The 13490-nt window shown below is 46.4% G+C and overlaps 2 protein-coding genes across 2 annotated transcripts in view; both read right to left on the bottom strand.

Annotated features, from left to right (window-relative positions):
• Positions 1-10386, bottom strand: part of exoc3l2b (exocyst complex component 3-like 2b) — a 35160-nt gene extending 24774 nt beyond the window's left edge. The window contains exons 1-2 of the mRNA XM_020622711.1: positions 10139-10386; positions 497-991 (exon numbers count right to left, since the gene is read on the bottom strand). Of these exons, the coding sequence (XP_020478367.1) occupies positions 497-954 (458 nt within the window). The 5' untranslated portion in view covers positions 955-991; positions 10139-10386. The remainder of the gene's footprint in view (positions 1-496; positions 992-10138) is intronic.
• A 2662-nt stretch (positions 10387-13048) lies between these two features.
• The window catches only part of LOC109973265 (claudin-1), a 5626-nt gene continuing 5184 nt past the window's right edge, over positions 13049-13490 (bottom strand). Inside the window, exon 8 of the mRNA XM_020622709.1 lies at positions 13049-13457. Coding sequence (XP_020478365.1) covers positions 13364-13457 — 94 coding nt within the window. The 3' untranslated portion in view covers positions 13049-13363. The remainder of the gene's footprint in view (positions 13458-13490) is intronic.

The following is a 13490-nucleotide window of genomic DNA, read 5'->3' on the forward strand; positions in this document are numbered from 1 at the left end:
TCTTTCCCTCGTTTCACCTTAGCTTAAAAATGTCCCACTTTCACCTCAACAAAACCTTTTGGGTGTTTCTCACATCTCTTATTTGTTCATTCCTTGATCATCGCTCGACCCGGAAGTTGCTCCGGTCTGAGGATCAAGAACATTCCAGGTCTCTTACATCGGCTCTGAGGAGTGAGGAGGCTGCTGGAGAGTGAGGGTTCATGAGACCCCCCTCACTCCAGACTTTATTAACTGACACATCACTTGATCAGAAAACATTTGATGAATGGAAGCTTCAAATGAAAGATCAGAGCAACGGACATCTGATGTTGTTAGTAATGTGTTTCCCTCTCTCCTCATGTTTTCCTTGTGTTTTTTCCACCCATCTTACCTGGGCTGGACTAAGACACAAGGAAAATGAGTGAAATGATAAAGAGACTTATGAAACTAAATGGCTTGTGGGTTGAGCAAAGATCTAGGATCATATAGAGACATGAGAAACACCCCTTGTATTTACCTGAGCAGACTTCCTTCAGAGCTCCTCCTGCCTCTCTTCTTCTTCGTTGCAGGTGAAGGAGTTCCCTGTGGGGAGGGTGTGTCACTTCCTTTGCTCCTCGCCGACAGCCTCAGGTTCTTCCCCAGCTTTCCCAGGTTCTTCAGCGGGGACTTGAACTTCAGCGATCCCTTCCCCGAACCTCCTCCTCTGCTTCCCTTTTTCCCCTCATTGGCCTCGTTCTCGTCCTCCTCATCCTCGAACGGGTTGCGGTCCCTCGACACGTTGTCATCCAGGAGCGAGCTGCCAGGTGACCAGTGGTTACCATGGCCTCCGTTGCCATGGATACTGTCTTCGTCATTGTCAAAGGGGCTATGATGACGGGGGTTGATGTTGAGGCTCATCCTGCGCAAGATGAAAGCGTTGTCTAGGGTCGGACCACCGCCTTTCAGGCGAACTGGGAGGTTTTTGAGGATGGGCATGATGGAGCTGGAGAAGGGGGAACAGGGAGGGAGGAACCTGGGGAGGGAGGGAAGAGAACTCAATCACCAGTGGAACATCTGGTCTGAAGCAGGTTAAAACAACAGTGGATGTTCAGGTATAAAATACCGTCCTGCAGCCCCGGAGGCCAGCCCTACCCAGAGTCTACAACATCCAACAGCTGATATCTGTGTTTAAACTCATCAATTTTCTTACTGTCCACACTTAAATTATTCCATAGTTTTACTCCACTTATGGAAATACAGAATCTTTTTTTGTTCATTTGGCCTCATTAAATTAAACCAAAAAAGGGTTAAATACATGGGTCGGCGTGTAAGGACACAGATCACAGTGATCACATCTGCTGGGATCCTGTAAAAGGTCATTGTCGATCTGCAGAGGAGCTGTGGAAATGGAACCCTAGCATTAAAATGAACAAAAAGTAAGAAACCAATACAGCAATAAATTCATTACCTGAATAATAAACCCTTCATTAAATGTCAGAGCAAAGTGAATCGGTCCAAAAGCTGCTTACATGAGAGCTCTCATCACTGTCAGCCAACAAAAACTTCACACTCAATCTTCTGAAATCAGTCTCCACCTGGGAACTGTACTTTTTCATACATAACATTTCCAAAGTCAACAATTTTAACATTTAGGTTTCAGTCGCTGGAGCTTTTGGCTTCACAACTTTCTTTAAAAAAAGTTTATAAACTCAAGTATAAACTGCTCGTTGACAATTTAAAACAGAAGGTTAGACAGTGAAGATCTGTCGGGACATGATAAATTATGATTTAAATTAAAGTGTCTCACTGACCAGATATTTGCTTTTTACCACCAGGCTTGAATTCATTATGTTTAAATGCACTGTGTGGCTCAGTGGGTCATTGAACCTGTGATTCACCATCCAGCTCTCTGGTTGCTCGCTCACTGCTCAGCAACAGCGTCTGTCTCACACACACCTGAGGAACACGCACACCTGCTGGGCCAGTGTTTCATCCTGTTGTTTGTCTCCGAGCTGCTGATAAGGCTCGACCCTACCGGAGGCAGTCAGCTCCACTCTGACAGCTGCACAGATAACACACAGGTCAGGACTGAAGACAGTGCCATGATTTATGGTCGCCATGGAAACACATCCTTCGGTTCAGCTCAGGTAGAGGACAGAGGAGACGTCAGAATTTAGTTTTCTATTTTCTGTTTGGGAGTTTAAACCTGGTCATGAAGCGTTGGTTGCAGAAGTCCAGCCCCATGCTCAAACCCAGATGAGCTTTTCTGACCTGTGCAGTGATTAGGGCCGGGTTTTAAAATGAGATCTTACAATTAATCACAACTTTTATTTGAATGATCCTGTATCAATTCTTAAAATCCACTGTCTGATCTTTGCATTTGCACATTTTCTCCATTAACATGCAGCCTACATCTGCTCACTGGAATGTAGAAAAGATCTGAGTTCCAGGGCTAAATTCTGAGAAACATTATCTGATGTTCCTGAATCATCAGCGATATCCGGTTGATATACGGCCTGAGGAGGGACTGCGAAGAAACTGCTGCTTCTCTCTGTGGAGAGGGGATGTGCACTGACACTGTCAGGTCATATTCTGCATTCAAGTCACAGATCAAGGTGTACCAACCTACAGGTAACCATAGCAACACTCCTGACGCTGGACCACTAATGCTGCAAACATGGAGGAGGATTTACAATAAACTCCCCTGGTCAGTGAACACAACCTGGCACACTGTGTATCATCAGATCAGGCCAAAAGGATGTCGGGCCTTGCCCAGTTATAAAGCAGCTGCTGTCCCTGGTTCCCAGAGTCATGAACCATGAACCATCAAGCTATAAACTGGTCAAACATTAACATGGTCTTATCGAGCAGAGATCAGCTCTGGGTCGCTGGGGCCATTCCTGGAAAATGTCTTAATGATTACATACCAACCTACCTGAGGGTCCACTCCTCAGCCGTTATAACAGGTTAATGTGTTACTAGGAATGAGATGACCCGTAAAATGAAGCGTCACCAGACATTTCAACACAGGACTCGTTCTTGTTCCCTTGTCCTGAGTCCCATCCTTCACACAAATATTACATGTTGCACTTGTTTTGTTGATTCCAGAGTGGTTACACTGATCCTCCATATTTGATTACAATGGCATTTTTCTTTCAAACTTTGATAGGTGACAGATATGGTGGGAGAGTGGGACAAAGAAAGAGCAACAACCAGGGTTAACATGGGTTTGGCTGGTTGACATGGAGAGGGTTAAAAGCAGCCAGAGGACTCAGACTGGATCCAGATGTGGCCTTCTTCCTTCTGGACGTGTTAGCATCTAAAGCTAACCTGTTTGTTTTGGTAGCATTAGCCACCTAGCGTGGTCAGGATTTAATACAAGTTTAATTTGGGAGGAACTGGAGCTTTGTGTCTGTCCAGTAGAAAGCTCTGGTTATCTCTAATGTGAAATAGCAAGCTAATGCTAGCTTCAGACTGGAGGCTACATTTTTTTACAGTTTGTCCCAACCAGGCGTCTGCAGTTCACATCGTAGCTTCAGGAAACAGGACGTGATGAGAAAGGCAAAGAGTGGTTATGGTGTGTGTTTGTTTTGAGTCTCACTGGACCCTCTAGGCTGAACACACATCAGGTAAAGCGGGTTTAATGAATTCGGGTTACCAGCTTGCAGCCAGCTCCAGAGTAAACTGGCTATCTGAGCATCCAAACCTTATCTGAAAGCACCAGCGGAAACAGGATGTTGGGCCAAGTAGGCAGAAACCTGCTTCTTGGGCATTTCCAACAGATTAGTAAAACTACTAATTGTGAGACAGAGTCCATTTCTACCCCTACCCCTATGCCCCCCCCCTGCTACTGCTGCCAGAAATAGACACACACAGACACACACACACACACACACACACACACACACACTTTCCATAGGAGGGAACATACTTGCACACACTCACATAAACAGTAACAAAAGACACACACTGGTGCTCAGCATGCAGTGCAAAGTGGGAAGTGATTCAGTGGTGTTGGTTCCATAAATACCCAGCAGCCCTGGCGGTAGGCTCAGGAAACCCATGTGGAGCTCTGCAGCGCTTAAACACAACCTGTTTTCTTCAAGAGGGTCGCAGGGCATCGCGGAAGCTCCCGGACACAAACAATAGGAGCGGAAAGGACAGCAATAGTGTGATGGACGGAGCGCGGGACTCCTGGGTCTCTGCCGCTCACCGCTGGGTGTGGTCCACCCACAGCCTCCACAGTACCAGGACCAAGGTGGTGTTTCCGTCTGATCTCTGCTCTTTAAAGCAGCAGTCAGACCTGAAGTGTTCTTTCTGGCTTTTGACTCCTTACCTGACTCCAAAGGAAAGCTGCACAAGAATTCCTATATGCCTAGACTGTCTGTTTATGCATAAATGGCAAATGTTTCATGGAGCACGCCAAACTGAAACTGGGAGGTGCACTGGTCTGTGAGGTGGGGTTTTGTTTAAACCTCTAAACAAGCACCAAATCAGAGACTGAAAGTTTCCTTACCTGGCTCTGAACAGCAGGCTGAGATAACAAAGCAGAGCTCTGCAGACTTGTCTAGGACAGAGTTACAAAACCTCAGCACAAACATCAGGCTGATGACATCACACACCGTTGGCATGCTTGGCCCGTGTGTTAGCTCACACACACATGCACAAGGTCAACATGAAGGTGAAGGGGTCATGACCTTCCAAAGTCACAAAGCACAAACAGGAAACCAGGAAGAGAAGCAGATATCCAGGGAGACGCAGACACAGGCCTCAGCCTTGACCGGCAGTGCGGGTGAGAGTTGCCGGGTGGGTGCGTTTCATGACGAATGGCTGTTCAGATAATCAGCTGATATGTGTGTGTGCTGCAGGAAACAGCAGGAACAGTCAGTGACTCAAAAATAAAAACAGGAATCATTTAATAACAGGAGCTGACATTGCTCAGACGTCCTGGCATATCGGTCTGCTGTAATATTCGCCCACAGACCTGAACCCATGTAGCTTTGCTCAGGTCGTTGGTTTTAATCATTCCCACTCTGCTGAAGGTCAAAGGCATCGATTTAAAGGATCTGTGCTGTGTTTCCACTGAGAGGACAGGAGGAATTTTTTAATCTGCTGCTAAATTTCTGAAATGAGTAAATGACTAATGAAAGCCGCCTTGATAAAGAACTTTAGTGGTTCCAAAGTCCCGGGACTGATTGCCTTTTCAACAATGGGCAGCTCCACAGTCCACAGGACTGAGTCAACACCATAAAGGAGCTGGGCTGATCAGATGGAAATGTCAAGGCTGCTCCACACATGAGAACAACCTGCTGGGGGTGTGCACACCACCACAGCACACAGTGAACCCAGGCAGCTGACTGGACAGTTCATGGGACACATCCTGCCTCCTACCATCAGTAAACCACGTCCTCGTCTGACCTTAACCAGGCAGTTCATGTGCCCACAGAGGTGACAGGTCAGAACTGTCAGACAGCCCTGTAACACACTGAACAGATTCAGCTTCACCATCCTCGGACACACAACAGCCCCCAGCTGACACAGCCCAACTGGAAGCTGCTGCAGGCCTCAGTTTAACTGCACCTTGCCAAAGGTGGTGTTTATCTGAAGGTTGAGATTGGAAAATATTTTATTTATACATTGTACAGACTATTCAGATCCGTACAGGTCTCTAATTTTAAGCACTATTTTTATTCCTATTTATCTCATTTCACAATGAGTGTTCCTTTGTCTGTCTGCATTGTTTACTGCCTGTTTGTACTGCGTATTTTGTTATAACAGCCTTATGTTGGTTTACTGTTTACTTTGGCATGGGGATATGTACATACACATGGAGAGCCGCTGTACCTGCTACACGCTGTATGTGTCCAACACACCTGGCCAATAAAGCTGATTCTGATTTACATTCTAAGGTCTCCAAATTTTTCATCCTGTGTTTTTCTTTGAAGGCAACACTATCATGTCCTGCGGCAACAGCGACGGGGTCAGTGGAGAGACCAGGACGTTTCAGATGTGGTGGACGTTTGTGGAGAAGGTTCTGATCAGGCCAAACTGGGAGGAACATATCGTGATGCTGACACACACAGATGGGAAGCAGCGACACAACGAGGTCAGAGCTGAGCTTTAGCCCGGGACGAGGAGGCAGCCTCGTACTAATGTATTTGTGGATGAGGGAAAGGCCACACGAGTCCTTCCAGCTGGAGGTGCTGACAAAAAAGGATTCTGTGCTTTAGCTTGTTGTCATCAACTTTATTAAGACCAAGTCATGACAAACCACACTGTCCTTTTCATAGTGTTGAGCTTTGGGTCAGAGCTCCAGTCAGACCTTAGTGGCAGCTGACAGATGTTTACCAGTCAGGACACAGAGTGGACTAACTCAGCGTTCACATCCAGCCAGAACAACATCAGGTTGCGTATGTTTGCCTGCAGGCAGAAGCCAGACAGATGAAAAGTGATGAGGGAGGAACAATGCGGGTACCAGCAAAAGAGCTTCTGACAGAACTCCACTGTCGATTTGACTGATTAAAGACTGTCACATTATCCACTCTGTCTTTCCAGGTACAAGTCTGCACTGCATCTGTCTGTGAGTCCAAGCTGTGGTCTCAGCAGCACATGGGAGGGAAAGCAGCAGCTCAGAACAATGTCATTATCTTTTTCCTAAAGGCAGGAATGTGAGCAGCTCAGGAGGGAGGTCACTGAAAACTAGCTGAGGATTTTCTCTGTGCAATTCCCCACCAACCCTGTCCAGAGACCAGCAGCCCCAGTGAACGTGGTGTGATGTGAGTCCAGACCCTGGTCCAACTCATCGCTCTGTGCTGTAGACCTCCAGTGTTGTCCAAAAGCTATACCCCCCTCCTAAGTGAGCCACACAGCGGTGCTGGGGGCAGGTTTCCTCACTCTGTGGTCTCTGCAGGACCAGACTGTGTCTGTTATGTGCAGACTGATTCACATTGTCCACTAGTATTTCTCCATCTTTACTGACCTTTCATTCTTCATTGGTTTTTATTTTTTGTGTGTATGTGCCTATTGAGCAACGTTAACTGACACTGACACATTCACTTTACTGTTGTGTATGAAAAGCATCAGATCCTCACAGCTGGAACCGACAGATGTGCAGCTTTCTCCTTAACAGCAGCACAATTTCTCTGTGTCTCAGGAAATTAACACATGAAGTCCATAGAAAGTTCCTCCTGTGTCAATCATCAGTGTGCAGAACTCATGTGGGCTGGACCTGGAGGACGTTCTAACGTGGTGGGAGTGGTCGGCACAGAGCCAAACAGCCTTCACAGTGCACAGACTTTGAGATTTGCAGTGAAAGTTCTTATTAAAAAGGTCTAAAAAGATTCAGTCACAGCCGCGTCAGCACCAGGACCATGACTCAGTATGTTGTGGCTATAAACGTGACACGTTATTGTTCCTTAAGCTCAGATGGTTCAGATGGAAGAACATCAAGATCGTGGTGACGTGGTCAAAGGTCAGCTATTAAAACTCTTCATGAAGTTTACAGCAAACAGAGAAGCAGGAAACAGTTTTTATCGACTCTTTCACCATCTGTCAGCAGCAGCCTGATTAACACTGATGACCCGAACATGAGCTGAGCAGCAGCAGGTTGAAGCAAAGCCAAGCAGTTCGCTGCAGTAAAGTCCCGTTTAGCTGAGATGAACCCTGAGCGCAAGTCACCAACATCACAGATGGTTGGCAGTTAAAGGTCAAAGGTCAAACATGTTGCTGTGAGGACAGAGCAGAGTTCAGAGAGAAGCAGAAGTTGTGTGGTTCAACAGGAAGTTGCAAACGGCCCAGTCAGCACGAGGCTGCTGGGAGAGCGGCTCTCTGTTTGGCTTCAGCCGTTTTCTCTGCTTATTCTACTGCGTGATCAAACAAAGGAGGACAAAGCAGAGACAGAAAGAAAGATGGACAGAAAGCAGAGGTGGGAAGTAACTAAGTACATTTACTCAAGTACTGTACTTAAGTACAATTTTTGAGTATTTTCATTTTTTGCTGCTTCATACTTCAACGTCATATCTCAGAGAAAAGTGTTTGTACTTTGTACTCGCTACATTTATTTGATAACTTTAGTTACTAGTTACCTTTCAGAAAGAGGTTAATAAAACAAAATACAGCTTTATTGATCCTTGGTGTAAAACTCACAAGCAGTATTTCATATGATAAACATGTGAAGGCAGGTAAAAGTAGCTACACCAGCTGCACCATTCAATGTGATGTACATGATGATGCGTCAGTCATCATAATCGAACAATATGATGTACGTCAATGTGCCACTTTCCTAATGAGTACTTTTACTTGTGGCACCTAAATGATACTTTCTGCTAATACTTTGGTGCTTTTACTTAAGTAACATCTTGAAAGCAAGAGTTTCACTTGTAAGGGAGTATTTTTCCACTGTGGTACTTTTCCTTAAGTAAACAGTCTGAGTGCTTCGTCCACCACTGATAAAAAGAGGCAGTGACAGTGGATGTAGAGTTTAAATGCCAGACATCCATCCTGAGTGAGCAGACTGTCAGCGAAAGTGGCACGGCACTGTGGCCGAACACGTTGGAGACGCCTCTGTGCAGCCGGACAACCAAGCACCATGTGACCACGGCGACTACCAGAGGTCACTGATCAGCTGTCACCGCTGATCAATCCCATCTGCTTATTAACAACAAAGACCTAAAAACTAGCTTTCAAAAATCGGCCACAACACTGCTGCAGCACATCAGGTCACAGTGTCACAGCCCAACAGTGTCTGTAGTTTCACATGCACTTCCTACGACAACCCGTGTAGATGCTGTTGCGTGAGTGTGAATCTGCAGCAGCTCCTACTGGGAGCTCCTACTGGGAGCTCCTACTGGGAGCTCCTTCTGGGAGCTCCTACTGGGGGCTCTTTATGGGGCGCCCGAGCTCTTACTGGGAGCTCTTACTGGGAGCTCTTACTGGGAGCTCTCAGCAAGTCCTTTATTTGCCCTGGGCCTCATCTGAAGGACCGTTACAACCATAGGCATATAAGGATGGACACTGGATTTCTGGGAAAACAAGACAATGAGGTGAACTGATCCAAAGTAACTCTTTTGCTCAGCTTTTCACTGTAGTGAGAGTGTGTTACTGTTCACTAGGCTAGCACACAGCAGCTGACCACCTCCACTGATCACATGAGCAAACCCTAGAACATCGTGGTGGTCCTTCACAACTCTCCATCACTGACGTTGGGGCACAGTGCAGCCTGACAGATTTTAAAAAACATTTTCTGAGTTGGCTATAACACAGAGCTTTTCTAGATGTTCTTAAATACTACTGTAATTGTGAGACACACAAAACTTCACTTTATTTGGTCCACCGATTGAAAGGTGTTGTTTTGTTTGTATTTACTGCTTCGTGTTCCCCAGTTGTCAAATCAAACATCCACCGCTGACATCATGAAGTCATGTCACAGTCAGTGACACAGGATTAAAACAGCTTTAAGTCTGGTTACTTTAGCATTAACGACACAAATATGTCAAATATTGTCATGTCGGTGAGCAAATTTCAGACACTCGTACACTTGGTTGTCCACAGGGACATCGTGCACCCTCTTCACTGGCTGCGGGTTACTTCCCCTCCAGGTGCACTATGTACCAGAGGGTGTGAGTTCTGAATAAACACAACAGCTGACCTCCTGACCTGCCCCAGCTTCTGTCTGAAACCCCCCCCCTGCAGCCACAAATGCACTGCCTGCACCTCAGAGGTGAATGTGAGCCCTCAACAGGGAGCAGGACCAGCTCTGACCTCGGCTGCCCTTCAAACCTCTGAATCAGTTCACAGAGACAACCAAACAGCTCTGTGATACTCAGTTAATCCCAATGTTTCCACTTTTTCTTCTAACGTGAGAATTTGTTGGCTCTTGATCAGCTTTCCTTGTTGTTCTACCTGTGGCCCTCGGACAGAGGCGCGTCACCTTGAGCCCAGAAAAGGGCACTTTCGTTCATTTCTAACATTTCACTGAACAATAATAGAGACTATGGTCAGGGTGGATCAGTGGAAAGCTCTGAGAGTTTCTCTCGTCACAGAATTCGGAACATCTGAGCAGGACAAACTGGTTCAGTCCCACCATCACAGAACGCATTTTAACAAAACAAAGTGTGACATTTGCAGATTTATAAAAACGAGCAGGCTAAATGAAAGTTGGTGACGCACAGCGTGGACTTACAGCGCAGAGCCATGTTGGCGGAGCAGCGGCTCACTGTGTCATCAGAACCCGGACCGAGGCGACAGCAGCGCGGACACAAAGTCACACTATGACGAGGATACGCGGAGCTCCGAGCAGCCCGAGATCTCCGACTCAACTCAGCCAAGGGACAAGGGAGCACCCGGTCATCCACCGCGCTGCGTTCAGGTGCCGGCGGAAATGTCGGAAGTAAAGTGGGAAGGGCGCAAGAAACGTGCTGATTTATATCAGGGGTCCAGATAGAGTCGGACATTTAAGCTTTTCCTGCTGTGCTTTTTGACTTGACAGTAACAATAAACAATTGAAATCCCCATGAAATACCGTGTTTAAAAATACTTTATCTATAGAGAAGAATGGACAACAAAGGTGTAGTACACTGTAAAACAGCAAATCTTAATGCAGGATGTAAGTTAATAGGCTCTGGCGTTTACATCATAACGACTTCCACCCAGCATGCACCTGGGCTCACCCAGACTCAACCTGACTGCCTGGTCCTACCCCTAGCCTTCGAACCAGGTCTGAGCCCTCAGACAGGCCTCTGGAGGTGTGAGGACCACACAGCCAGACCTGATGGAGTCATTTAATGGAGGTCTGAATGCAGCTGGTGGTTGGTGGCGTGGAAGCCGAGTTCTGCACTTTGGGCTGCAGGATCCACTCAGGCTGTGAAGTCAGCACTGGCACACACTGAGCTGCTTCATTTCATATGAAGGACTTTATGAGAACACTGCACTGACTCATTTTCCTGAAGCTTAACTCAGGTTTTGACTCAGTGATGTAGGATTGTGAGGACCTGCCTTTCACTGTGGTGCCAGTAAAAACTGATGGTTATATTTTGGACTGCTTTTCTTTTTTACCAGGATGAATCTGTTTAGACTGAGGCAGAGAGGTGAGGCAAAGACACAGTGTGAGGTAAAACAGACAGGTGTACACAGCTGATGTATACAGTATGGTACTACTTTGTCCTGTTTACAGTCCTGTAGTGGCTGATCGGTGTTTAACGGTGCGTGTTTTCAGTTAGTCTGGTCAGGAGACGTTAATATCGTTGTTAACAGACATTAACTGGGCTGTTCACACAGGCGACTGAGGGGAGCAGCTCTAGACGGCGGCACGAGACATGTCACAGGTTGTTGTGTAAAGGTCAAGGTGGGAAGTAGATGGAATGTCGGATCCTTGGTTTGGAAAATGACAAACCTTCACAACATCACACTGATGTGCACATGCAGGTAGGGCCAGACACGTTTACATTCAGAGTTTCTGCTTTGTCTTCTAAATCTGTGGAGGTGTCATCTGACCTGATTGTGTGTCAGACATCATAGCTAGTGGGTCAAACCTGAATGCACACATATAAAACTTACTTTTAGACTTCATTACTTCTGCTGCCCCATAAACCTCGATCAGAGGAGAGGAGGCCGCAGAACCTGCCTGAGCATCCTCCTCTTGTTAAGGTCCCTTCAGTGTCACGGTGACAGTAACAGTTGTCTGTACGTGCACGGAGACACTGCATTCAGGAGCTGCTATTATCTGATACGGAATACTTAATCTTTCAACTTGTAAACAAAAAGCACAGGACTGACTGAATCCACTGTAACAACTGCTCCTATAAGTAACAACTATAGCATTGCTCGTCTTGTTTCCCTCCTGTCAAGACACTGACATTAAGAAATATAACAACTTGTATATAGGCCTTTGTCTTCTCACTGCTCCTGATTGTTTTTCTTTAGGCCATTTATTTCCTTGTTTTTGTAAAATGATGATGTATTTATTAGTTTATCCTTTTCTTAAGTGGAGCTCCACATCTGTCACATCTGTTTTATTGTGGTCTGGTTTCAGGCTGTTGTTTAAAACCTAAACTAAACCACGTTGTTGCCACCGGCCTTCACTGTTTAAAGGGTTAATGTCCCCATAAACTGAAGAGTCACACACAGATTAAGGAGCAGCTTTTACCTGGTCTTCTGTTTGTGCACAGTGAAACAATCCTCCAGCTTTTCTCAACACCGGGACATCTCTGCGGCCGCACCGTGTCAGCAGCCGATTGGCCAGCTATCTTTACTCCACAGTGTCAGTCTGCCCTGTTTCTGATGTTTCTGCTGGACTCCAGTGTGCTCCCCTCAGGCCTGATGCTCCAGTGGAGAGTGCTGCTGTCCCCGGGTTGGCTCAGAGCATCAGCTGCAGGTTCTGTCCTCCTCTGTGCTGTTAGTTGCTGTGTTTAACAGGCTCTACTGGGCTCTACTGATTTCTGCTGGGCTCTACTGCCCTCCTCACTGTACTTCTGTACTGGTTTCTGTCCGTCTCCACCCGCTCCTTGTTGAGCTCTCTGGGACTCCTGTGTGTTGTTTCCTGTTTGTTTTATTTTCTAGCAGCACTACACACTGCACTACCCCCAGTTATTTGTCAGATTACCAAACCCACAGAGACGGACTAGAAAGACTGCCACACAGCTGCATCGTGTCTGTGGTTGTTTTTAACTTTGTAATTAAATAGAATCAGCTTCATTATAAATCACACACTGGTGCACAAACTGTGGAACTGAAGGAGGCCAACTCCGACGTCCTGTGTGTGTTTCACCACACAGATTAGAGCAGTTAGACAAAACCAGTGGAAACAGAGTGATGCAGCTGTGTCGTGCATTTACTGCTGCGCGACTCTAGTGTTTGGCGGAAACGCTGCAGGACACCTGTCAGAAACAGCTTGCTGAGGGTTTGATGGTCTTTACTTTATCACTTTGTACCAAACCATAAATAAACTATCAGCAAATAGTTTAATTTCTCACCCATTAGAAATTCCAAGGAAGCAGGAACAGGTCTCGGGATGCAAAGTGGGCTTTGTGGCATTTTTGTGTTCAGTGGAAATCACCCTTGAGTGAGTGTAGCCATGTCCAAAGTAACTGAGATTTATAAAAGAGAACCAGATGCACACACAGGTTTATAACCAAAAGAATGCATCTGCACATTTCTGTCTTTGTGCCTGTGCAGAGTTTTATGGTGATGTCTGGGGCTGCTCGCTCACTCAGGCTCAAGAAACATTTACAACACAAAACCCAGGTGATTATGTGTTCTTTATGTAGACACTGACAGCAGTAACACAAAGAGGATGAGTGCCCTTCACAACAAATCTCCTTTAGTAACACAGTTGTTTTTAGTTGTTCGGTCCAGCAGGATCCTGAACGGGCCTGTGAAGTGTGTCGGTGCAGCAACGATGACCACAGGTTTAGACGTAGGCCTTGGAGCTGCTGTCTGAGGCCGGAGCCGCCCTGTAGATGTTCTGGCCTTGGCTCGTTGTGGAGAGGTTGTATGAAAACCGCCTGCAGGGATGCACAGTACAGACGCGACGTCAC

The sequence above is a fragment of the Monopterus albus genome, unplaced genomic scaffold, assembly GCF_001952655.1.
Source record: "Monopterus albus unplaced genomic scaffold, M_albus_1.0 scaffold287.1, whole genome shotgun sequence".
NCBI classification, from domain to species: domain Eukaryota; kingdom Metazoa; phylum Chordata; class Actinopteri; order Synbranchiformes; family Synbranchidae; genus Monopterus; species Monopterus albus.